The sequence below is a fragment of the Dasypus novemcinctus genome, chromosome 25, assembly GCF_030445035.2.
Source record: "Dasypus novemcinctus isolate mDasNov1 chromosome 25, mDasNov1.1.hap2, whole genome shotgun sequence".
Classification (NCBI taxonomy): Eukaryota; Metazoa; Chordata; class Mammalia; order Cingulata; family Dasypodidae; genus Dasypus; species Dasypus novemcinctus.
The window spans coordinates 10002291-10026191 of record NC_080697.1 but is presented as its reverse complement, the minus strand read 5'-3'; the positions used below and the strand labels follow the sequence as shown (position 1 = coordinate 10026191).

Here is a 23901-nt window from a genome sequence, read left to right as displayed (position 1 = left end):
ATGATGCAGTTAGGTCTTGCAGTGTCATGCTGTTTTACCTTTCCTCATTTTTGCATATGCTGGTCCTTCTGCATTCTGTTCATCACTTAAGACTAACCTCTGGTTTTTGCCCCTTTTCGTCTTGACAGATGATCCTTCCTTATGTAATCTCATAACCCCGTGTGTGAATTTCTACCTTTATTATTACTGTATTGTAAATAGGTATTCAATTTATCATCTTCCCAGTAGGCTTTTGAATAATATCTAAGGGCAAAGATTTCATCCCTGTATTTCCAGGGTTTAGTTCAGTATCTGGCACTTAGTAGGTACTCATTAAATAAATATTTGTTGTTAATATATTGTCAAAGTATTCTTTTTAGTGAATAGCACATTTCTTGCATAGGAATAGTAATTCAATAATTATTTGTTGATGATTTATAATTGCTTATTTTTTTTTAGGGAACAAGGGATCCAATTTGTGCCATAACTGCATTTGATAAGACATTGATTGTGGTAAGTTATAAAAAATGTACTGCATGAAAAACAATTGTTTAAGTTACAAAAATAGCATGAAGTGTTGTGTTTTGGATTTGAATATCATCTTGTGGGCACTGCAAGTTTCACTAAGAATCATAAGAACATAAGAAATGAGCAAAATTTTACAGAATATAAATTAGCATTTGGAAAAATAGCTGTGATAGAAGAATTAGGATGGTGGCCAGCTGAGAAGATGAAGTGCATGTAGAATTTTTAATATCAGGCTGAATGAGCCCTATAATGACCTGGTGCATGTGAAGTGGATTGGATGGTGGTAATAGACCTTAGAAAGTTTGCTCCTCCATGTGGTCTGTTCTTTTATCCTGGGTAAAATCCTTCAGCTCAGCTACTTTCATAAGACAGAATGATGAGGTGGCATATTTGTCAGCCAGTAACATAGAGAAGTCTATGACAAATTTTTGTTGAAATTTTTCAAATAGAATCAATGTTATAGTGTCTTTTCTTGAACTCTGGCATTTGAAAATATTAATTTTAGAAGTAAGTTTTACATTAGTACACTACTGTGGGTAGAGTTTTTGAATTTGAATTCTGTAAACCCAACCCTAATAGTGTATATTTCCAGTTCTAGTTACATTAACTAACTTTATGGGGGAACAATTCTTAAGAGTATGTGTTCATTCTTCCTTACTTTGGTATATATTTTAAGTAGTTTATCTTATACTCACGTCCATGGATCTTTTGTTTCCTTTTTTGATTCTTTGATATATGGCAGGGGTTTTATTATGTTAGTTGTTTATTCTGATGTTTGTAGAAAGAAATAATGTGCAACTCAGATTAATTACAAAAATCAGTTTAATTTCTAACTGACAGCGTCTACCTGTAAGCAATGCATACCACTCAGAAGACTTAATGGGAAAAATATCTTCTGCATTTAAAACTGCTTTCCACTGTTGAAATGTAAACAGTTTTTAGAATCAATACTTTTTTTGAATTTTTTAAGGCCACAGATTTCCCTTTTTCCCAAACAAAATCTTTATTACCCCAATGTATTAAATTGTTTAAAGCCCACACCTCCTTATTTATACATGAAAAAATACAAGTCCTCCTCCCCTTTCTGATAGGCCCCTCGAGCTCAGGCTCCAGAAGCAGTGCTGGTCTGATTAGAAGGAAGAAGAGGTGAAGACTGGCTGGGGGGGCTTTGACTTTGTCCAGCTGACTTTTCATATATATGGAGGTCAATTCAGCAAGTGCTTTATGGTTTAGCTTTTCATGTACTCTGAATATTAACCTAGACAACAACTATAAATAACCCTAGATATATCTTCCCATGCTATAAGAATTTGTGGATTACCAAAGAGTGAGGTTTCTGCTTTCTCGAACAGTACATGAAAAAAATTAGACTTCCTTCAGCAGCTGTAAAAAGATTTTAATTAAATTAGGGATTAATCTGTGCTTAGTAGCATGATTCATTATCAGAATTGGGAATTTTCTTGATTTCTAGATACTGTCACTTTGGTTTTGAAAAAAATGTGTGAACATATAGAAAGACCTATAGTTGTCATTTAATATGTTGGTAAATGTGCTTTAGTAATCACAAGTAATTTCCATAGGGTCGTGAATCTGGCACCATTCAGAGATACAGTCTTCCTAATGTTGGTCTGATTCAAAAATATTCCCTTAATTGTCGAGCCTACCAGTTATCTTTGAACTGCAACTCTAGGTAAGCCTGAAAACTCTCCTCACATAGATGTTTGCCTTAGAAGTTATTGATTGGGGTTGTTTGATTTATGTAATAAATGTAAAGATATGTTTATTTGGTTAATCTTGTCTTATAGTTCAGTGTGGTTTTATTTTCCTGTGTTTGGCTTACTGCCTTTCTTTGGTTGGAAATATAGAAATAACAGTGTAATATTTTACTCTTGATATTTAAGAGTATTGAGACTATTTTATATTTGTATACCAGTTGGTTTAATCACTTTGGATACATTTTCTTTACAAGGAATCAAAAGAGAGAGTAGTCCATGACTTCGATCACATTTGTAAAAAAAAAAAAAAAATTTTAAAGCCATTTATTTATTTTAAAGCCATTTAAACCTTATTCCCAGGTTTCTGATGAATTCATCTGAAAAAGAATGGTTGTAAGTAATTGTATTCATCTTTGCTGATAGTAATTTTACAATTTTCTCCCCTCTCCAATTTTATTATTTTTAGCCGTCTTGCTATCATAGACATTTCAGGAATTCTAACTTTCTTTGACTTGGATGCTCGGGTAACAGACAGTACAGGACAGCAAATAATTGGCGAGTTGTTAAAATTGGAGAGAAAAGATGTCTGGGATATGAAGTGGGCCAAAGATAATCCTGATTTGTTTGCAATGATGGAGAAGACAAGAATGTATGTTTTCAGAAACTTGGATCCTGAGGTAAAAACAAGAAATAAGTATTAGCAATACATAACTAATGAGCCCAAATGTCAAAACCTGGATATTTATTGTTTCTTTTTCAAGAGGTTTGTTGGTCCTGGCTGTATGAATTTCCAAAAATAAACAAATATTTCTGTGGAATTAAAAAATATTTGGTCTTAAGTAGAAATGATACTAATCTTCTAAATTTTCTTTATATTCTCTAAAAGGCACCTCTTAAGCATTTATCTGCTCTTTTTAAAAGATGGAACCATGGGAGCGGATATAGCTCAAGTGCTTGAGTGCCTGCTTCCCATGTACGAGATCTTGGGTTGGATCCCTGGTACCTCCTAAAAACAAAAAACAAACGAACGAGAAAACCAACTCTAACATTGGATGTGGCTCAGTGGTTGAGCACCTGCTTCCCAAATATGAGGTCTTGGGCTCAATCCCCAGTACCTCCTAAGAAAAAAAAGGAAGAAAAAAAAGATGGAGCCAGGTTGCTATTAGTTTGTTTTGTTTTCTTTGTCAAGGCTGGTTTATAACAAAGAACATCAGTAGACTTATTTATCAGAATTTCTTGAAACAATCTAACCAAAAATTGTAGTTTTGAAATTGCCTTCACCTTTTATCCTCTTCTGCCTACCAGGCCAATTTATTCTAGTCTCATCTTATTTATCTTTACATGCATGCTATTACCTGCTAATCCATGTTCTTTCTCACCAAGATATTGTTATGAATTTTCAAGTGTGGACTGTGGATAATCTGCTTACACACAGATATCAGGAATTCCCTTTCTCAGTAATTTTTCCAGTTATATTTTGATTTTCTACTTACAGCTCCTATCACCTAATTTTTAGGCTCAGGATTTTTCCTGTCACTTGGTATGCTTCAGGACCAACTGTTAGCAATGGTGTTTAGGAAATACAAAATAATTTTAGTGGTAACCTAATCAAAACTTATCTAATCATTAAGAAGATAAATCTTTTAAACAATTTTTGAATTATTAGTGGAATTTTCTGTACTCCTGCTGCATTGTATCATTTAGGGTTTTCTGGAAGACGGGATACGCGTGTGCGTGTGTGTGATTTATTTTAAGGAACTGGCTCACACAATTTTGGGAGCTGGGAAGTCCAAAATCTGTAGGGCAGGCCTGTAGGATGAACCCTCAGGCAAGAGTTGATGTTGCAGCTTTTGAGTCCAAAGCTGTTGGGCAAGTTGGCAGACTGGAAGTTTAGGCATGATTTGTATACTATAGTTTTTAGGCAGAACTTCTCCAGGAAACCTCAATTTTTGCTCTAAAGATCTTCAACTGATTGGATGAGACGCCCCTCCTCCTGCCACATTATCGAGGATCGTCTTTAAAGTCAGCTGATTGTAGATGTCAATCACATCTACAAAATAACTTCAGGCAACATCTAGATTAGTGTTTGACCAAACGTCCAGGCCCCATAGCCTAGCCAGTTTGACACATATCAACCGTCACATCTGCTCTCTTCCATTAGTATCAATAGTAATAGATGAGTTAATTAGTACCCTATGTCATCAATTTCTGTTTGCTTGGACCTTTAGCTTACTTCTTGGGAAGAAACAGAATGCTTTGACCCCTGACTGACAGAGATGTTATGTAGTAATTTATTTACTGGCAAACTATTTGCTCCTTTGATGTCCCATTTACTTTTCCATTACTTTCCCATGTTCCCATTTGGGTCCTACTTATAATCTTTGGGTTGGCAAATGACTTGATGCAGATTTGTTCTTAAAGACTTTGTTAAAACATTTAGTAGTCTTAAGCATTTTGTAATTCTTAGAGAAGTGGTCCAAATGAGAGGCGTTCAGGGCTGCTCCATTTGACCTCTAAGCGTGGATTTCTGTCTAGGGCCAAAGGGAAATTCACCCTTTGTCACAAAACAAATGTGGAAATTTGTGGATAACCTTGAGGATGGGACAGAACACTTTTTGAATGTTAGGGTTCTCTTTCTGTGCTTGGGCCCACTTTTACTAGTTTGCCTGGAGAAGTGAATGTTTGTTATACCTGGCTGCTCGTAATATGTGTGGAGCACACATGGTGGATCTGGCACCAACTGAAATCTGTGCCTGGTGGAAAGTGTTTCTTGAGTAATTTTCACAGAAGAGCCTTCTTTTTAAATTTGAGTTTATTTCCTGGTTTGGAAAGCAGGTCCATTTCTTTTAGATGGATTTCTTACAACTTTACCAGTGACTGGATTTCTTTATAAACCGTGCTGTGCTGTTCTTTTCACTCTTCTAGGACACTGGCTTGCTGTGGCCACTGCTTGGTTACTTACTGTGCTCTTCATTCCTCTAGCTGCTTATTGATCATGGAAGGACATATTCTACAAAATAGTCTGTCCTCCAGGAGATAAGCAGTTGTTTGATAGTTGATAAATGGATGCATTGTCATCCATCAGAATGTTTGTTTACTATGAATTCTAGATTCATACCTTTCTTTGAGTTTTATAAACCTTTCTTCTGATTATTTGCAAGAAATGACTTCCATCTGTGAGCAAAATTCTAATTTGTCATTTCCTTTGAGAATCAGAAAAAGAGTATTTATTGTTGAAATTCCTTGTTTGGTTATTTTCTCCCTCAGTGACCTTTTCGTGATACTGATTCAACTCTTCTTGCTCTTTTTGCTCTTCTTTGGGTCTTCCCTCTCACTGGTACTATTTTCACATTTATATTCCTTTCATATTTCATATTTTCATCACCCAGGCTCTCATTTTGTGTGGTTACTTCTTTTCCAAACCAATAGTTTCCAAACTTTTGAACATAAACCCCAATACATGCATACTTATTTATTTATGAATATGACCTGCTGAGTTCATTTAAATATCTTATGATTCATATCCCCAAAATAGAAATTTAAAAAGAAAGAGAAAAAAGTCAGTTTGTTTTTAAAAGGTCAGTTTTAAAAAAATGATATAAACTTTACTTTAAAATGTCATGCTAATTGTTAGGATTATATACTATCATTAGCTAGTGTCTCAAGCATAATAAACACTTTAGAGTGAGGTTTTGCAACTTAGTAGATACAATTTCCGTTGTTTTAAATAGTCTACTTGATATTTTCATTTCTAGGTGGCTTTTTTTCCTGACATGATTAGATTGTCATTGTTTTTACTTTCTAAGGTGACTGACCCAAGAGTTTGTACTAGGAGTAAGAGAGATGTCAGTTCTGCTGTTTATTTGTTTAAGTTTGCTTGAGTAATATGCCTTTTTTTTTTTTTAAGATTTATTTTTATTTATTTCTCTCCCCTTCCCTGCACAACCCCCCCCCCCCCCGCCAGTTGTCTACTCTCTGTGTCCATTTGCTGTGTGTGTTTTTTTATGTCCACTTGTATCCTTGTCAGCGGCACTGGGAATCTGTGTTTCTTTTTGTTGTGTCATCTTGCTGCATCAGCTCTCCATGTGTGCGGTGCCACTCCTGGGAGGCTGGACTTCCTTTCATGCAGGGCGGCTCTCTTTATGGGGCACACTCCTTGCATGTGGGGCTCCCCTACGCGAGGGACACCTCTGTGTGGCAGGGCACTCCTTGCGCACATTAGCACCATGCATGGGCCAGCTCACCACACAGATCAGGAGGCCCTGGGTTTGAACCCTGGACCTCCCTTTTAATAGGCGGATGCTCTGTCCATTGAGCCAAGTCTTCTTCTCAGTAATGCTACCTTTAAATCACAGATTCTTTGCAGGAAGCTTTAAGCAACTTGTCCATTTGGTGAAAGTTAGCTAAAATGAGTTAATATAATCCTTGTTTTAGTTTCCTAGGCTGCTCAAGCAAATACCATGAAATGGGCCAGTTTAAACAATGGGAATTTATTATCTTACAAGATTGAGGCCAAAAGGAAATCCAAATGAAGGTGTCATCAAGGCAATGTTTTCTCCCCAAAGGCTGTGGCATTCTGGGGCTGGCTGCAGGCTGTCTTTGGTCCTTAGTTTGTCACATGGCAAAGTTCGTGGTGGCATTTCCTGGTCTCTTCTGGGTTCCGTTGGGCTTCAGCCTCTGGTGGCTACTCTGTGGCCTTCTCTCACTTTTCTGGATTTCCTTCTCTTATAAGGGACTCCAGTAATAGGATTCAGTAATAAGATCAATGCCCATCCTGGCTGAAGTGGGCTCCACCCCCCTCATCGAAAGGACCTACTTACAGTGGGCTCACTCCCTCAGGAATGGATTACATTTAAAAACATGTTTTTCTGGGGTACATGCAGTTTCAAACCACCACAATCTCTAAATCCATCTAATTAGGCACATACAAAGTTCAGTGTGTCACAATACATGAGTGTGTCTTAATATGCTAAAAGTAAATGGGCAGGTAGGGACACTTCAAGATACCAAATATATTGTACAAGTTGTCAGACCTTCTGTACTGCTAGGGGACCAGGGTTTCCTGGTATAGTATGTATTAGTACAGCTTTAAATAGTGTTTGATAAAAATATAAACTGAGTGAGCACACCCTGTGTCAGAGACCACTGGTCTAAGATTTCATGTTCAAGTGAAATGTGGGTGGATGTCTAATGGATTTTTGGAAAATAAAGAAAATTGGTTGAGGTCATTCAAGCAGAAATGGAATTTTAAAATATCTGAATTACCTAGATATTTTTACATATTTACGTAGGTGCTATTAATGATAGATTATTTTGGAGGCTTTTAGGTTTTGATCTCTTTCTTGCAGCACATCTTTCTCTCTTCCTTTCTGTTGTACTTTCGTATTGTTTTTGATCCACAGATCATCTTATATGACTGTTTTTCCTTTGAATGTCTTGTTTTGCTTGCATTATCTAGAATAAATTAATTTTTTTCTAATGATACACTTTTTCTACATGTATATTTCATTTACAGATAGTATAAAAAATAATATACATGAAGGGTCCCTGTAATTTGTAAGGAATATCTTATTATATATGCTTTCTTTTTTAATTAAATTTTGTTCTGATTCTTTTATGAGTTCATTGCAAATAAAAGTATATTATTTGCCTTTATGCAATTCAATCTTTTTTGAGGAAATAAAGTGATTTTATAAAATTGTTTCATATAATTTGACTATTTTAAGCAAGAGTTTGTACTTTTTGAAAGAAAATATACATTTTTAACTTCCTTTTTAAAGCAAATTAATTTTATTGGTACATATTAATAAAGCAAACAATCCATCCAAAGTGTACAATCAATGGTATTTAGTCTAATTTCATAGTTGTACGTTCATCACTTCAATCATTATTAGAGCATTTCATTATTCCAATAACAATAATTAAAAAAACAAAATATACATTTTAAAACCCAAGGATGCATACAAGAGCCTTGTTCTTGTACTAACTCAAACTAGATAATTGAATTTTTACCTTTTATTTTAGTATTTCTTGGAGAGTTCTTTTTATAGCAACTTTTGTAGCTTTATCATATTTCTATGTGAAGTATTACTATTTTTTAGAGCTATAACTCTGATATATTATTTTGTTTTGATTTTGGTTACTTCCTATTGCATTATGATATATATGCAAACATTTTAAAAGATTACAGTCTGATATTACTTTCATTACCAAGCAGCATAATCATATTTCTTTTATAGTATTCTTGGAAGTATTGAGTACATTGGGGATTTGTTTATTTTTATTTATATATTTACACCTATTCTTTCAACGAAGAATTTAGAACAATTATATTACTTTATAGTATTCATTTACTATAATTTATTTCTATAAGCCTTGCTTTTATTTATCTTTTTAGTTTTTAGGTTTTAGTTTTATAACACTAGGAACAGAGATAGATATTTAGAAGACTTATGTATTTACATATTGGCAAATAAAATCTTTTGTGGGAAATATATCAGGAAACTCTAATGTTACAGACAATGAACTTTTCAGTATGATATGGGACTATTTGATACACATACTGAGATTCAAATATAGGGTTTGTCAGTTTTATTAAGAATTAGATTTAATGTTGAATCCCATAATTTAAAAAGATCAAGCTGTACAAGATATTTTTGGATTAATTGGGAAAATTTGGACTATGAATTAGATACTATTGAGGAATTAATATTAATTATGTTTGGTATAACATTAGTAATATAGTCATGTACAAGAATGTCCCTGTTTTTTTAGAAATATGTACTGAAGCATTTAGTGGTGAAATGTCATGATGCCTATAACTTACTTTAGTTACTTTAAAGTACTTTAGCCAAAATATTAAATGAAGCATATTTAGCAAATGGTCATTATTTAGGGTATGTGGGTTTTAATGATATTCTCTTTATTTTCCTCTTGGTTTGAAAATTGTGATAAAATTGAAAGTCATTATATTAGAGGGAAAATTTACATAATTAAATCTAATATTTGTTTTTGCCTTTAAAGGAACCCATTCAGACTTCTGGATATATTTGTCATTTTGAGGATTTAGAAATTAAATCTGTTCTTTTGGATGAGATATTGAAGGTAATTTTTAAAAAACAAATTTCTGTTGCTGGATTGACTGGACAAGAGGTTGCAGGTGCTGTAATTCAGTCAGTAGCAGGTGGATCTGTTCAAAGGTTGGAAGGAGAGGGATTCAAGCACGAGCTGTCAGTTCTGGGACTGGGAATGATAGGCTTGACCACTGTCTCCATTTTTTCAGATGAGGAAGCTGAGGCCTGAGGAGGTGAGCTAATCTGCCAGTGTCACCCTGCGAGCAGTAGCAAAGGCATGTTAGGTGGCATAAACGTGGCAGGAGAGGCCGTTGGGGACCAGCTCTGAAGGGCCTTGAGTGCCTTGCTGTGGTGTTTGGACTTTATCCGGGAGTCTCTGGGGGAGGAAAGTAGGAGAGGACCTGACTGGGTTTCTACTTTGTGAAGATGGCCCTACTTCCCGGGTGCGCCGGGAAGGGGGTAGGGTAGGGGAAGAGTAGTCACCTAGCTAGTGAGAGAATTGGGATTGGAGCCCAGGTCTTTTTGAATCCAAACCTCATTCTCTTTCTGTATACCCTCCTAATTTAAGGACTTGTCAGTTTCTACCTACATTGGTTTGTTGTGAGTGGGGGTGGGGCAGGGAGGGTAGGAAATCCGGATGACCCAGTTTACCTTTTTGTAGAACTTTGGGAGCCATTGCTGTTTACACATGGGACACTCATCGTCTCTTATGCTTTGTTTTTTTCATTACTTGGAATATATAGAATATCGGTGAGTTGTTTATAAAAGCTTATTTTCTTTCTTTGGCTCTTAGCTAGCTCCTTCCTGCAAGACTAACCTTCATTTTTAAAAATTTTGGTTATTCCGCTAAAATGCAAAAGGAAAGGAGTGATGAGAATTGGTCCTTCTACTTTCCTTTCATCTCTTCGCCTGCTGCCTCCAGGACTTTGAGCAGTTTTATTGCTCCTGGCGGGGAGGTAGTAGATGAAAGGGGTGTGGGGAGGCTGCTGCCCACGGTGGCTTCTGCGTCACCCGAGGGGGGCAGCACCTTTGAGCAGTAGTGGGGAAAGGCCCTGGAGCCAGGGAACGAAAGAGGCATGGCTGAAAGGGAGCCTTCCCTCCACGTCGCCTTCCCTCCACCGTCGCCGCTCTCCCCACAGGCAGCCTCAAGGCCGCAGGGAGGACTTCACTTGTGGGTTTTTGGTGTTTTCCAGAAAACTCAGAGTCCTCATATTTGGGCATTTTTTTTTTCCTTCCCAGTTTTGCTCACAATATGGTGCATTTTCGTGGCTTTTATTGTTAAACCAAAAAATCCAAAAAACAAAAACACATACTCTTAAGGCAACTATTTGAAATTCCTTTCCTTTCCTTTCCTCTTTATTTTCAGAATCCAGACCATCCAAACAAGGATTATGTAATTAATTTTGAAATTCGTTCCCTGCGAGATAGTCGAGCATTGATTGAGAAGGTTGGAATTGAAGATGCATCTCAGTTCATCGAGGACAATCCACATCCCCGACTTTGGTATTAAAGCAAAAACAAAATCGAAACCCCCTCCCACGATGTCAGGTGTATGCCTTTCAGAGCCTCAGTTCCAGCCTTCTTGTATCTCATGCCAGCTTCAGAGGGGAATAGGCTTATGTTCTTGCTCTTCTTTTTTTTTTTTTTTTTTAAATGTATTTTTTAATTTATTTTAAAAAGATAGATTACATAAATGTTACATTAAAAAATATAAGGGATTCCCATATGCCCCAATCTCCACACCTCCCACTTTTCCCCACGTTAACAATGTCTGTCATTAGTGTGGGACATTTACTGCAATTGATGAACACATTTTGGAGCTTAGTGGATAATCCACTAAGCATGGTTTATCATTACATTGTAGTTTACACTCTCTCCCACTCAATTCTGTAGGTTATGGCAGGATATTAATGGTCAGTATCTGACATTGCAGTGTCATTCCGGACAATTCCAAGTTCTGGAAATGCCCCCATGTTATACCTCTTTTTCCCTCTTCCTGACTTTAGCGCCTCCAGTGGTCACTGTCTCCACATCAATGATATAATTTCTTCCATTGCTAGAATCACAATAAGTCTATAGTAGATATCAGTGTTGCTCCTCTTTTTAAAATAGAGAAAATTATCTTAGATTTGGAGGGCTCAACATAAGCATGTTTAAATGGGGTGAAATCACTTTCACTTCAACTTTGTCTCACTAGAAAATGAGAAGTAAAACAGTTGAATTCTGATTCAAGACTTGATTATCAGTAATTTGCAAAAGGCTTTTTTGTGTCTTTGTCTTGTAAAGGCGCCTGTTGGCTGAAGCAGCTCTTCAGAAGCTGGATTTGCAAACTGCAGAGCAAGCGTTTGTGCGCTGCAAAGATTATCAGGGCATTAACTTTGTGAAGCGCCTGGGCAATCTGCAGAGTGAGGCAATGAAGCAGGCTGAAGTTGTCGCCTACTTTGGCAGGTTTGAAGAGGCTGAAAGAATGTACCTTGATATGGACAGAAGGTGAGCTGTCAGTGTGCAGCCATCCCAGAGCACTTCTAGAATTTAGGAGTTTTCTTTTGCACCTGGGATTGCAAAATAGACTGAATGTGTCTCATATTTTACTTAGAAAATAATCTTCAGTTTGGATTACAGCCTAGATATTCCACATACCCCGCATTAATTTTATGTTTTGTAAATTGGGTGCAACTTTTTTCTCTGTTTTTATATCTATTAATGACTGACCATGGGAGATTTTTCATTTGGTAGGGGGAAAAATACAATAGGACTACAGAGACTGGGTTTTTAAAATTATTTATGATGAAGCTCGTTTTTTGATTCTCATGTTTGGATCAGGCCATTACTTAATTTTCTGTTGTCAAGGAGCATAAAATAAAAGTATAGGTATTGTGTTTTATTCTTTATACTTCATTTTTTAATTTACATACGATGATGTATGAACATCATTACAGCTGTACACATTGTGTGTCTGGTTTTCACTAGTATTATTTATGCTTTCAGGTGCTCCCTAATACAACACTTTAGACCTGACTGGAAATATAAATCCAAACATGTGTTTGTGTAATGTTTTATTTTGCAGTGAACTTGAGCATGCTTAAGACATTGATAAAAAGAAGTGATTGTTATTTACATCATTATTACTATATACATCATTATTTTTGAAATAAAACCCAGGAGGAATAAAAGGCAGGAAATTGTCTCCTTCTTCCTATTTCATGCTCTCTCCATTGCCCCTTTACTGGGTCCAGCAACATTTTATGATCGTGTTTGAAAGACCATTTTAACGTTCTAAGACGTTCAGAGGGTTCCCTTGACTGCCTGACGCAGTGCTGTGTGTTCACGGACACAGGTCTAGACCGGTACCTTACCACATTTTGGCACTCGGTAAATATTGAAGGAATGAGTGAATGCTGTTGTTTGTAGAGATCTGGCCATCGGCCTGCGGCTGAAATTGGGAGATTGGTTTAGAGTCCTCCAGCTCCTGAAAACCGGGTCCGGATCCTCAGACGACAGTCTTCTTGAGCAAGCCCACAATGCCATTGGAGACTACTTTGCAGATCGTCAGAAGTGGTATGCCTCCTCCGTTAGCGCAGCACCTAAAACTGAGGCTGCCGCGCCTTCTTGTGAAGTAATGCCAGAGAAGTGAAGAACGTTCTCCTTGATCCTCAAATTCAGATTGCTCTAGAGTCACACTGAGGAGCCAGAGTTCCTTAAAGTTGTGAGGTCAACACTGTAAAAGTGTGTCCTTTCCAAACTCACAAATCTGGAGCTTGAGCGAGCTGCAGGCAGCTTTCTCCTGCTGGGAACCAGAGTGTGCAATTTTAAGACGCTGAGTCATTTATTGCTGAGAAAAGTGAAAGAAGGTGTTTTTTATTTGTTGTTGTTATTGGTTGTTTCCAGAAATCATTGTTTTTTATCAGTCTTGTTACCTATTTGCATCAGGGTTTGGGAGTCCTATGGCTGAATATCAAATGAAAGCATTATTTTTTAAAAATATCCAAAGAATATTGGAATGAACATATGCTACAGGTGCTTAGGTTTCCCCCACAGTTTATATGTTTTAAAGGCATACTGTAACTGAGATGATGACGAGAGTACTGTTAGTACTAGTAATTCTAATGAAGGAGTGTTTTTGGTTAAAGTGCTTATTTATCAGGAGATTCACGTGAATTTTAAAAGGTTTTTTTTTCCTTTCCAAAGGTTGAATGCTGTGCAATATTATGTACAAGGCCGGAACCAGGAACGCTTAGCAGAATGCTATTATATGTTAGAAGATTATGAGGGATTAGAGAACCTTGCCAGTTCACTTCCAGAAAACAACAAGTTGCTTCCAGTGGGTATTGCTAATTTTTGTTTTTCGAGGTATTAGGTTATAATATATGGTTTTTATGCCATGGAAAATATCCTCTGCAATAAAGAAAGTTAATAATCTACTATTTTATAGTTTCTTAGACATGGAATGAAGCTTTCATTTTAATTATTAAAACCATATTATAGGATGGAATACTCGAAAAATGGAGCAAAAAAATAAGGTGTATTTCTACAACCCTAATATGACCATATACTTGTGTAGTTCCTTCAGTTATATAAATTGCTTTTAAAAGCCAGTTTAATACATGAAATGTTTACACATGAAATGATACGTTGTTAGGGATTTGCTTCAAGATAATCTGAGGTATGTGAAGAGAGGGGTGTATATATGTACATGTTTGAAATTTGCTATGACAAAAGTTTAAAAAGCAGGTCAACTTAGGTTATATTAACAAAGTGTTTAATGATAGAAAAGAGAAACTAAAAGCAGAATTCTCTGTAACTTAAAAAAAAAAATTGTTAGAGAAGTTGTGGGCTTACAAAACAATCATGCATAACATACAGGAGTCCCATACATCACCCCAGCACCAACACCTTGCATTGTTGTGGAACATTTGTTACAAATAATGAAAGAACATAAAAATGTTACTGCTAACTCTAGTCTATGATTACATTTGGTATATTTTTCCCATAAACTACCCTATTGTTAACACCAAAATTAGTATGGTACATTTGTTTTAGTTCATGAAAGAGCATTTTCATTTTTGTACTGAACCACAGTCCATCATCCACCAGAGGTTCTCTGTGATATACAATCCCCCTCCTTGTACAGTCCATCCAGAGTGTCAGCTCAGTGGCTCTCAGTTTCATCACCGAGTTGTGTTGTCATCACCTTGGTCTGTTTTAGAATGTTTTCATTACTCCAGAAGAAAACATCCTCTACCCCCTTCTACCCCACATTGGGGATCCTTAGCATTGATATAATACCTTCTTTGCTACTGATACAAAAATATTACTGTTAACTATATTTCATAACTTATTTAGTTGTACATTTCCCATGTATCGCAGTTTCTTAACACCATGTAATAGTAACAGTGCATTTCTTCTAATTTATAGAAGAACATTGTGTTTGTACTATTTTCCACAGTCCTCTTCCACCACAGAATTCACTGTGCTATTCAGTTCCTAGATTATCCTCTAGCTTTCTTTCTATTGACATTTACATCCCTAGACTACTCCTTTCAACTACAATTACATGTATAAATCAGCAGTGTTAGTTTTATTCACTTTATTTTTTTTATTTTTTTTAAAGATTTATTTATTTTTCTATTCCCCCCCCCCATTGTCTGCTCTCTGTGTCCATTTGCTGTGTGCTCTTCTGTGACCGCTTCTATCCTTATCAACGGCACTGGGAATCTGTGTTTCTTTTTGTTGCGTCATCTTGTTGTGTCAGCTCTCTGTGTGTGCAGTGCCATTCCTGGGCAGGCTGCACTGTCTCTCACACCGGGCGGCTCTCCTTACGGGACGCACTTCTTGTGCGTGGGGCTCCCCTATGCGGGGACACCCCTGAATGGCAGGGCACTCCTTGCGCGCATCAGCACTGCGTGTGGGCCCGCTCCACACGGGTCAAGGAGGCCCAGGATTTGAACCGCGGACCTCCCATGTGGTAGACGGATGCCCTAACTCACTTTAATGTGTTGCTATCAACTCTGTCCATTTCCACACATTTTCAGTCAACTTTATTAAAAGTTCTACATACATTAAGCACCGGCCCCCCTTCTCAACCTTCATTCTATCTCCTAGTAACCTATACTGTAACTTTCTTTTGAATGTTCTTTTTTTTTTAATAGTCATTATGTGGTTGGACTCATTTTTTTAGTTTTTATTTTTTTAACACATTTTAAAAATTAAAGTTAATAGATCACATAGAACGTTACATTAAAAAACATAAGAGCTTCCTATATAACCCACTTCCCACCCCCACATTCCCATCATTTTTGTAAATTGTATTTTTTTGAAGATATATACATCTCAAAAAATGTTACATTAAAAAACATAAGAGGTTCCCATAAACCCCCCACCTCCCCACACCACTCCTCCCATACCAACAACCTCCCCCATCATTGTGGCACACTCATCACACTTTGTGAACACATTTTGGGGCACTGCTGCGCCACGTGGATAATAGTTTACCCTGTAGTTCACACTCTACCCCAGTACATTCAGTGGGTTATGGCAGGATGTATGAAGTCCAGCATCTGTCCCTGCAATATCATTTAGGACAACTCCAAGTCCCCAAAATACCCCACATCACATCTCTTCTTCCCTCTCCCTGCCCTCAGCAACTTCTGTGTCTACTTTCTCCACCTCAGTGCTACAATTTCTTCTATTACTAGTCACAGTAGTGTTATAGTAGAATATCAGTAAGTCCACTCTAATCCATATTTTATTCCTCCATCCTGTGGACCCTGGGATGGTGATGTCCATTCTACCTCTAGATCAAGAGGGGGCTTAGATTCCACATGGATGATGGTTGTAATTCTCCTGCTTGCAGTTGTAGGTACTCTGGGTTCCCTGGTGTGGTTGACCATTTTCACATCTCTATAGCTGAATGTTCTTTTAAATCCTCTTTTAATTAATGGCCAAATAATGAAAATGGGTTTGTATTTTATTTTTTGAATATAAAACCTAAATCTCTGAGCTGTACAATAACTATACTAGCAGCTCTCAAATGTAGGGCCTGGACATTTATCAGCTCTGAGTTCTGCAACAAAATTTTGTTTATTAATTAATAGGTAAGTATGGAATTCTGAAAATTCTGTTTTCTGTATTGTGAAGTAGAGTAATTATCCCTGCAATAATGCCACTTTGGCTCACACTTATTCTCAATCCTATGTGTTTTTCTGAATGGGAAACCAACGTTACTTAGAAGCCTGGGAGTGGGGATAGTGTATCCTATGTCAGTGTCATCTGTTAAGTTCTCTGATGAAGCAGAAAAATTTTTGCTGTAGAGTATCTCGAGTAGTGATATTATTGAGTAAAGACTAATTTATAGCCATTAAATAATTATTTAATAACTTAAATTATTAAATAATTTTAAAGTGGTACTGCAAATTTTAAATGCAGTTTTGGAGAAATTAATAATATGGGGAACTGCTTATAATATTTAAGTGAGAAATGCATGATACCTATGTCTATATATATAATGATCACAGCACATACACAAACACATGTATATATATATATTTATAGTATGAAGATGTTAGGAAATTATACCAGAATATTGACAAGTTATTTATTAATAGTAAGATTATGAGTAACTTTATTTTTCCATACTTTCTAATATTTTTACCATAAGAAAGTATTATTTTATAATCAGGAAACTGTAAGCATTACTATTAAGAATAGTTGGATAGTTGGATACAATATGTACTTGTATGATATTTCCCAAAATATTTTTGTTGAGGGGTGGGGAGAGAAGAATTCTGGTGGATGAAATATTCAGAAAGAAAAAAATAGATTTTCTGAAAATGGAGAATGCAGCCAAACAGGTATGCTTGGCTTTTGTTGTGGTTCTCCAGCCTAGCCACCACCCTCCACAGGAGCTCTGTTTTGGGTTTCGCTTCCTGATTGATTCACAGCCAGAAGTGATGAATGGGGAGCTTCTCCTAGGATATTTCTTTATAGAGGTGTTTGAGGCCTCTGTGAATTTCTTTAAGCCTGTAATTAACGATTAACACTGAGTATATGTACCATCTAAAGTGTTAAAGGTTTTTTGTTTTGTTTTGTTTTGTTTTGTTTTGTTTTTAAACCTACTGGTGGGGTTTGTTTTGTTTTGGAGCTTGATATCTTTGTAAACTGGCTACTGAACTGAGAGAAGAAGGGATATATTTCTTCAGGAACTGAATAAAATCAGATTCATAGAGTGAGCCAATGACGCACTGTTTTTATAGTTGAGGCCTTAGCATCCTTCCTGAGCTGTAGTCTCTACGTCTGTCTAAAAGAAAAATCACTGTGGCTACCAGTCAATTTAATATTGCTAAATCCCTGTGAGCTTATGCTAAATTAAAATGTTAGTGATTTTCTCGGTCTGTGAAATCTGATAGTGTTATTTTGGTCTTCTAGGAAATAGCACAGATGTTTGTAAGAGTTGGCATGTGTGAACAAGCTGTGACTGCATTTTTGAAATGTAATCAACCAAAGGCAGCAGTAGATACCTGTGTACATCTCAACCAGGTAAGGAACAGTTTGTTCTCTTAGGAAGCTCGCACTCAAAGCAAACCAAACTCACCATTGCCATCACTTAAAGACTTTTGCCCATGTGAGGGTTAGCGCAATTGAGGTGAATCTTGTGAAAGGAACTAGGTGTTCTCTGACTGGAGGACTCAGAATGGAGTTTGCACTTGACTCTTGAAGTGTGACCATTAGAGGTGACCTCCTCTTAACCGATGCTTTATGGGAACATGAACAAACCCTGTGCTTTTAGTCTGGCATGTTTTTGTCTGGGAGTAATTTCGTAATTTTCTGCATCTAATCAGGGTTGGATTTTGTTACTAGAGAAGGCCTGGTTAATAGACACTGCCAGAGGAAGGAATAAGTTACTTTGTCAATATTAATTTCGGCAAATCTTTTTTCCTTCACCTCTATATAAAACATACAGTTGATAATTTTAAGGACTGAAATTGAATTGAAATCAGAGTACAGAATTATAGTAAAAATTGTACACTATTAATCCACAAAGTATCAGTTTTCTTTTAAGTATTTTTCTTGAAGTATTTTATAAAGCTCCATTTGCTTTTAAGTTAGAAGTAAATTTTAAATGTTAAATCTGATAGGACATTTTTTAAATGAAATTGCATATTTTGTTTTATTATAAGCAAATATAAACAATTGTATCTTTTTCGTGCTTGTAGTTTCTGCAAAATTGACTGATGAGACCAATGTGATATAAACTTAGAAGGTTTCCTTCTCAGGTCATTTCTTAAGCAAATCGAAGTCTTAGGTTATGTCATTATTTCGACATATCTAGCTTATTACACTTATAATTGCCCTGATTTTAAGTGATTTTTGAAAAGCACAGTTTTTTATTTTGAGATAGTATTATTATTACTTCAAGCTTTATTGTCTGAATTTTATGACATGTGACTAAAATACCTGGGTAACTGAATGCTATGTTGGGTTTTTTTCCCTTAGTGGAACAAAGCTGTTGAATTGGCTAAAAATCATAGTATGAAAGAAATTGGATCCCTGCTAGCTAGGTATGCATCTCATTTATTGGAAAAGAACAAAATACTTGATGCCATAGAGCTCTATCGGAAAGCCAACTATTTTTTTGATGCTGCTAAACTAATGTTTAAGGTAATGTAATAATCTTGTGACTATTTATTTTGGTTTCAAATGTTTTCTTATATATTAAAGAATATATTTTCCATTTTGTCTAGAACCAGATATTACAACAAAATTCCTCTGGTTTTATTACTGTAACTCTGCATTATCTTAGAATTATTACCTTTGACTAACAAAGCTATTTATTAGTACTAGCCCCTTATTGCATAATATAATTCTATGTTTACTTAGTCCTGAAGTTAAAGAATTATAGAATTTGTGGAGTCTACAAAGTACTAGTGCCCTTAATTGGAAATTAAATCCTGTTGATAATCAAATGAATTTTAATTCCTTTTAAATTTACAGGTTTTAAAGACATTACACTTTTTCATAACATACATTTGGAAGGAGGATGACTAGTATATTAATGTATGCAAATTCTACAGTTCCAGTCTATTCCCATTTGATTTAATGAAAAAGGAAACTTTTCCCTCAAAATTCTTAAAATCATTTTAAACTTTTAAAGGATGCTCCATGTTAACTAACTCTATCGTATTTATGTTTCCTTGGAGCATTACTTTAAAAACGCTGTGCTATGAAAAATTCTCCCTTTCCATGAAAGCTTTCTTCATTCTGACTTAGATTTTAGCAGCAACTGTTATTTTCTAATATGAGTTCTAACTCTAAGGAATAAATACTAAGGACAAAGAATTAATAATACTAAAGAAAATGGGTTTTTTAATATTTATTATAAATAAGTGGTATATGATTATTCCATCCTACTGATTTTCCTTCTTTTTTCTGGAGAATCAATTTAGTTAATTTTGGACTTGCTTATATTTGTTAAAATATGTATAACAGGTATCGTCTCCAAATTCTTTAAATTTTTAAAGATTGCAGATGAAGAGGCAAAGAAAAGATCTAAACCTTTACGTGTCAAGAAACTCTACGTACTGTCAGCTTTACTTATAGAGCAATACCATGAACAAATGAAAAATGCCCAACGAGGAAAAGTTAAAGGAAAGAGTTCAGAGGTAAAATATAATGTTAAATAACATTGAATCATCTGAAGTGTCTGAGGAAAAAAACCATCAAAATTCTCTTTAGAAATGAGTCATTTAATTTGCAGATTTACATTTATTTTCTTAAATGATTTGAGGAGAAGGAATGATATTTAGATATAGTGCACCTATTTAGAAATTTATACTTAGAAATATTGTAAATTATTTTTTCTATGAGACTGATCTGTAGTCTTTTGTAGAGTATGCATATTATTTTAATGTGTAAATGAACCTCTTATTAAAGTTTAATCGAGGGAAACGGACTTGGCCCAGTGGTTAGGGCGTTCGTCTACCACATGGGAGGTCCGCGGTTCAAACCCCGGGCCTCCTTGACCCGTGTGGAGCTGGCCCATGCGCAGTGCTGATGCGCGCAAGGAGTGCCCTGCCACGCAGGGGTGTCCCCCACGTAGGGGAGCCCCACGCGCAAAGAATGCACCCCGTAAAGAGAGCCGCCCAGCGCGAAAGAAAGTGCAGCCTGCCCAGGAATGGCGCCACCCACACTTCCCGTGCTGCTGACGACAACAGAAGCGGACAAAGAAACAAGATGCAGCAAATAGACACAGAGAACAGACATCCGGGGGACTGGGGGGCGGGGGCGGGAATTAAAATAAATAAATCTTTAAAAATAAAAAAAATAAAGTTTAATCAAAAATTATATTTTAAAATTTGATCATACTAGTTTAACAAAAATGAATTTTAATGGAAAAATTGTCTTTGATGACAGTTCTTTGAATAATAAAAATCTGCTTATTTAGATATTTTAGTGTGTAATAATTCTAGAAATTATCTTCATTGTTACGACTGCTATATGGTAGTTGGTACAAGATTTTTGTTCGTGTTGACAGTAAATGTGGGTCTGCTTTACTTGTAGGCCACTTCTGCTCTGGCTGGTTTGCTGGAAGAGGAAGTTCTGTCGACAGCTAATCGCTTCACAGACAACGCTTGGCGAGGTGCTGAGGCATACCACTTCTTTATCCTTGCACAGAGGCAGCTCTACGAGGGGTACGTCGACACCGCACTGAAGACAGGTGGGCATGCCACACAGGGCCCATGGGTGGCTCAGACACTTTCACTTGAGTATCAAGGGCCACCCCTTCTATTTGTCTTTGTTTTTACTTCAATAACATCTTTCCTATGAGTTTATATCAATATATTTGAGATTACACTGTATAATTTGTTTGGTACTCCTTTTGAAGTTCCGTTATTTTTCTTAATGTATAAAATGTCAGTGAGGCGCCCCCTTGCTGGGTCCAATATAAATGGAAACATAGACAGAGGAAAAAGGGAGCCAGCATGTTTGATTCTGCAATGTGAGAGAGAGAACTAAAAACAAGACTCCAAGAGGCTCAAAAAGGCTGGGTCCACAGAGCAGCTCAAGAGGAGATGGTGAGCTGGAGGGAAAGGCTGAGACCTCAGCAGAGATCGGCAGCCATCTTGCTTTGCTACGTGCCAGGATAAAAGAATCAACAGTACTGACTTTCATAAGAAAGCACCTCCTGAAGTACCCTGATTTAGACTTTTCACAGCCTTGTAACTCTAAACCTTTGAACATTATGCTAACATAGTTTTTAGTTTTAAGCTGCTAAAACTAATATCGTATAATAGGTTGGTTTGAGCAACTGGGAATTTACTAACTCACAGTTTTGAGTCTAGGTGAAGTTCAAAATCAAGGTGTCAGCCGGGTGATGTGGCATTCTGGCGCTGGCTGCCAGGGATCCTGGACCTTGTCTTTTCTATCACTTAACAGTGCACACGGCGGCGTCTTTTTCTTCTGGGTTCTGTCGACGTCCAGCCTCTGGGTGCTCCCAGTGGCTTCTCTCTCTGTCTGACTTTCATTCTTCTTATAAAGGACTCCAGGGATCAAATTAAAGTGCAGCCTGATTCAATGGGGTCACACCTTAACTGAAGGAACGTCTTGAAGAGATCTTTTTTTTCTTTTTTTTTTTAAGCTACATAGATCACACAAAATGTTACATTAAAAAATATAAGAGATTCCCATATACCCCACTCCCCACACCCCCTGCTCCTCCCACATCAACAGCTTTCATTAGTGTGGTGCATTCATTGCATTTGGTGAGTACATTTTGGAGCACTGCTACACAGCATGGATTATAGTTTACGCTGTAGCTTACACTCTCCCAGTCCACTCAGTGGGTTATGGCAGGATGTGTAATGTCCTGCATCTGGATCTTAGTGGGTCCATACCCACCAGAAGGCAGACCAAGACCAAGAACATGTCCAAATTGGGAAGTACAGTTCAACCCATCACATGTCGTATACTATTAATTTACTTTTCTGGAATGCCTCAGAGATTTATATCTTAAATGGAAGAAAAAATACATGTTTCAACATCAGAAATTTTATGTCTACATGTATATTCCTAAGCAGCACAGCCATGTGTGTCATTTCGTGATGATTGTTTTCATAAAACCTTAGCTGTGAGCTGGCTTTACAAAACCTTGGAGATGATACAGCCTCCTTCCACCTCCCAGTGCCCCATCTCCCATCATTGTTTTCTTTACTTTTGTAGGTTAAAGTAAAATACTAAAGTTTAACATAGATTTTTTTTCCCATGCATGTTCATGAATCAAGATTATTTGTAACATCCAAATTTTCCCCTCTCTCCTAGCTCTTCACTTGAGAGACTATGAAGACATCATCCCTGCCGTTGAGATCTACTCCCTGCTAGCACTCTGTGCATGTGCCAGTCGAGCTTTTGGTACCTGTTCAAAAGCTTTTATTAAACTGGAATCTTTAGAGACCCTCAGTTCTGAACAGAAACAGCAATATGAAGATCTTGCTCTAGAAATCTTTACCAAACATAGTCCAAAAGATAACAGAAAGTCTGAATTGGACAGCCTTCTTGAAGGGTAGGCTGATTGTAATTAGTGTGTATCATTCTACCTTATTAGAAGCTTGGGCATCTACATGTATAGCAGTGAGAAATAATAAAGTACTACATTTTAAAATTATTTACCCTAACATTATACCATATTCTGTCTTACAAGTGCATAAGTGCTTTATTTTCTCATTGTAAGAAAAGTTTTTATTTGAAGTTTACTTTGTAATTTTTTTCATTCAGTTTTTTATGTGTAAAAAATAAATTATACTAATTAGAGTTTTGAAGTATAATTAATGTTTTTCCTTTTGTTTTTACAGTGGGGAGGGAAAGCTGCCAATATGTGTTGCCACAGGAAGCCCGATCACTGAATATCAATTCTGGATGTGCAGTGTATGCAAGCACTGTGTTCTAGCCCAGGAAATCAGTAACTACAATTTCTGTCCTTTGTGCCATAGTTCAGTGGGATAAAGAAATGCCAAATTGCATATAATTGTAAACTATATGTAGCACATAGATATAGATCTAACTGTGTATATAATAAGTTTGATTTCTATATGTTTTATATGAAAAGCAATCTTGTTTCATGATGGTTTATATAAAAATTATATATTAATATAATAAAATACTATATATATAACTTTTGTACAATAATACAACTATGAAATAATGAAGTTGGTTTTCATATGCAAATTATGAAAATGAGCCTCATTTTATCTCTATCTATCTATCTATCTATCTATCTGTCATCTGTCTAATTTATCTTGTGGTTGGTTACATGGTTCTATGAAAATATTCCAAAAAAGAAATAAATGTTTTTCTCACAGTGTCAATGTTACTAATTCCTTAAAAAACCAGGGGAATGGGATGAGCGAAGCTTGGGAGTGGGGCAAACTAGAGTTTAGGGAATTGATATAACCTGTATTAGGAGAAGGTTGAACAGTTGTAGTACTGAAATGAACTTTATCTTTAATGGTATTTACTTAAATTAAATAAGTAGTGAATGTTTTCTATATTTTATTTTTAAAAGTGAGGAAAAAGCATTTTATAAGACAGTTTTTAAAGTTTGAATTGTTTCTAAT

General features: G+C 36.2%; 1 protein-coding gene across 2 annotated transcripts in view; it reads left to right on the top strand.

Moving 5' to 3' along the window:
* WDR35 (WD repeat domain 35) overlaps positions 1-23652 on the top strand; it is a 77362-nt gene extending 53710 nt beyond the window's left edge. The window contains exons 14-27 of one of the 2 annotated variants that reach the window (XM_058287654.2): positions 439-492; positions 2088-2197; positions 2689-2899; positions 9246-9326; positions 10662-10798; positions 11582-11785; positions 12707-12853; positions 13484-13616; positions 17720-17830; positions 18788-18952; positions 19813-19953; positions 20852-21008; positions 22610-22850; positions 23140-23652. In XM_058287654.2, the coding sequence (XP_058143637.1) occupies positions 439-492; positions 2088-2197; positions 2689-2899; positions 9246-9326; positions 10662-10798; positions 11582-11785; positions 12707-12853; positions 13484-13616; positions 17720-17830; positions 18788-18952; positions 19813-19953; positions 20852-21008; positions 22610-22850; positions 23140-23290 (2043 nt within the window). In that variant the 3' untranslated portion in view covers positions 23291-23652. The remainder of the gene's footprint in view (positions 1-438; positions 493-2087; positions 2198-2688; positions 2900-9245; positions 9327-10661; positions 10799-11581; positions 11786-12706; positions 12854-13483; positions 13617-17719; positions 17831-18787; positions 18953-19812; positions 19954-20851; positions 21009-22609; positions 22851-23139) is intronic. The other variant, XM_058287653.2, reaches the window with a different exon arrangement.
* Positions 23653-23901: the final 249 nt, after the last annotated feature.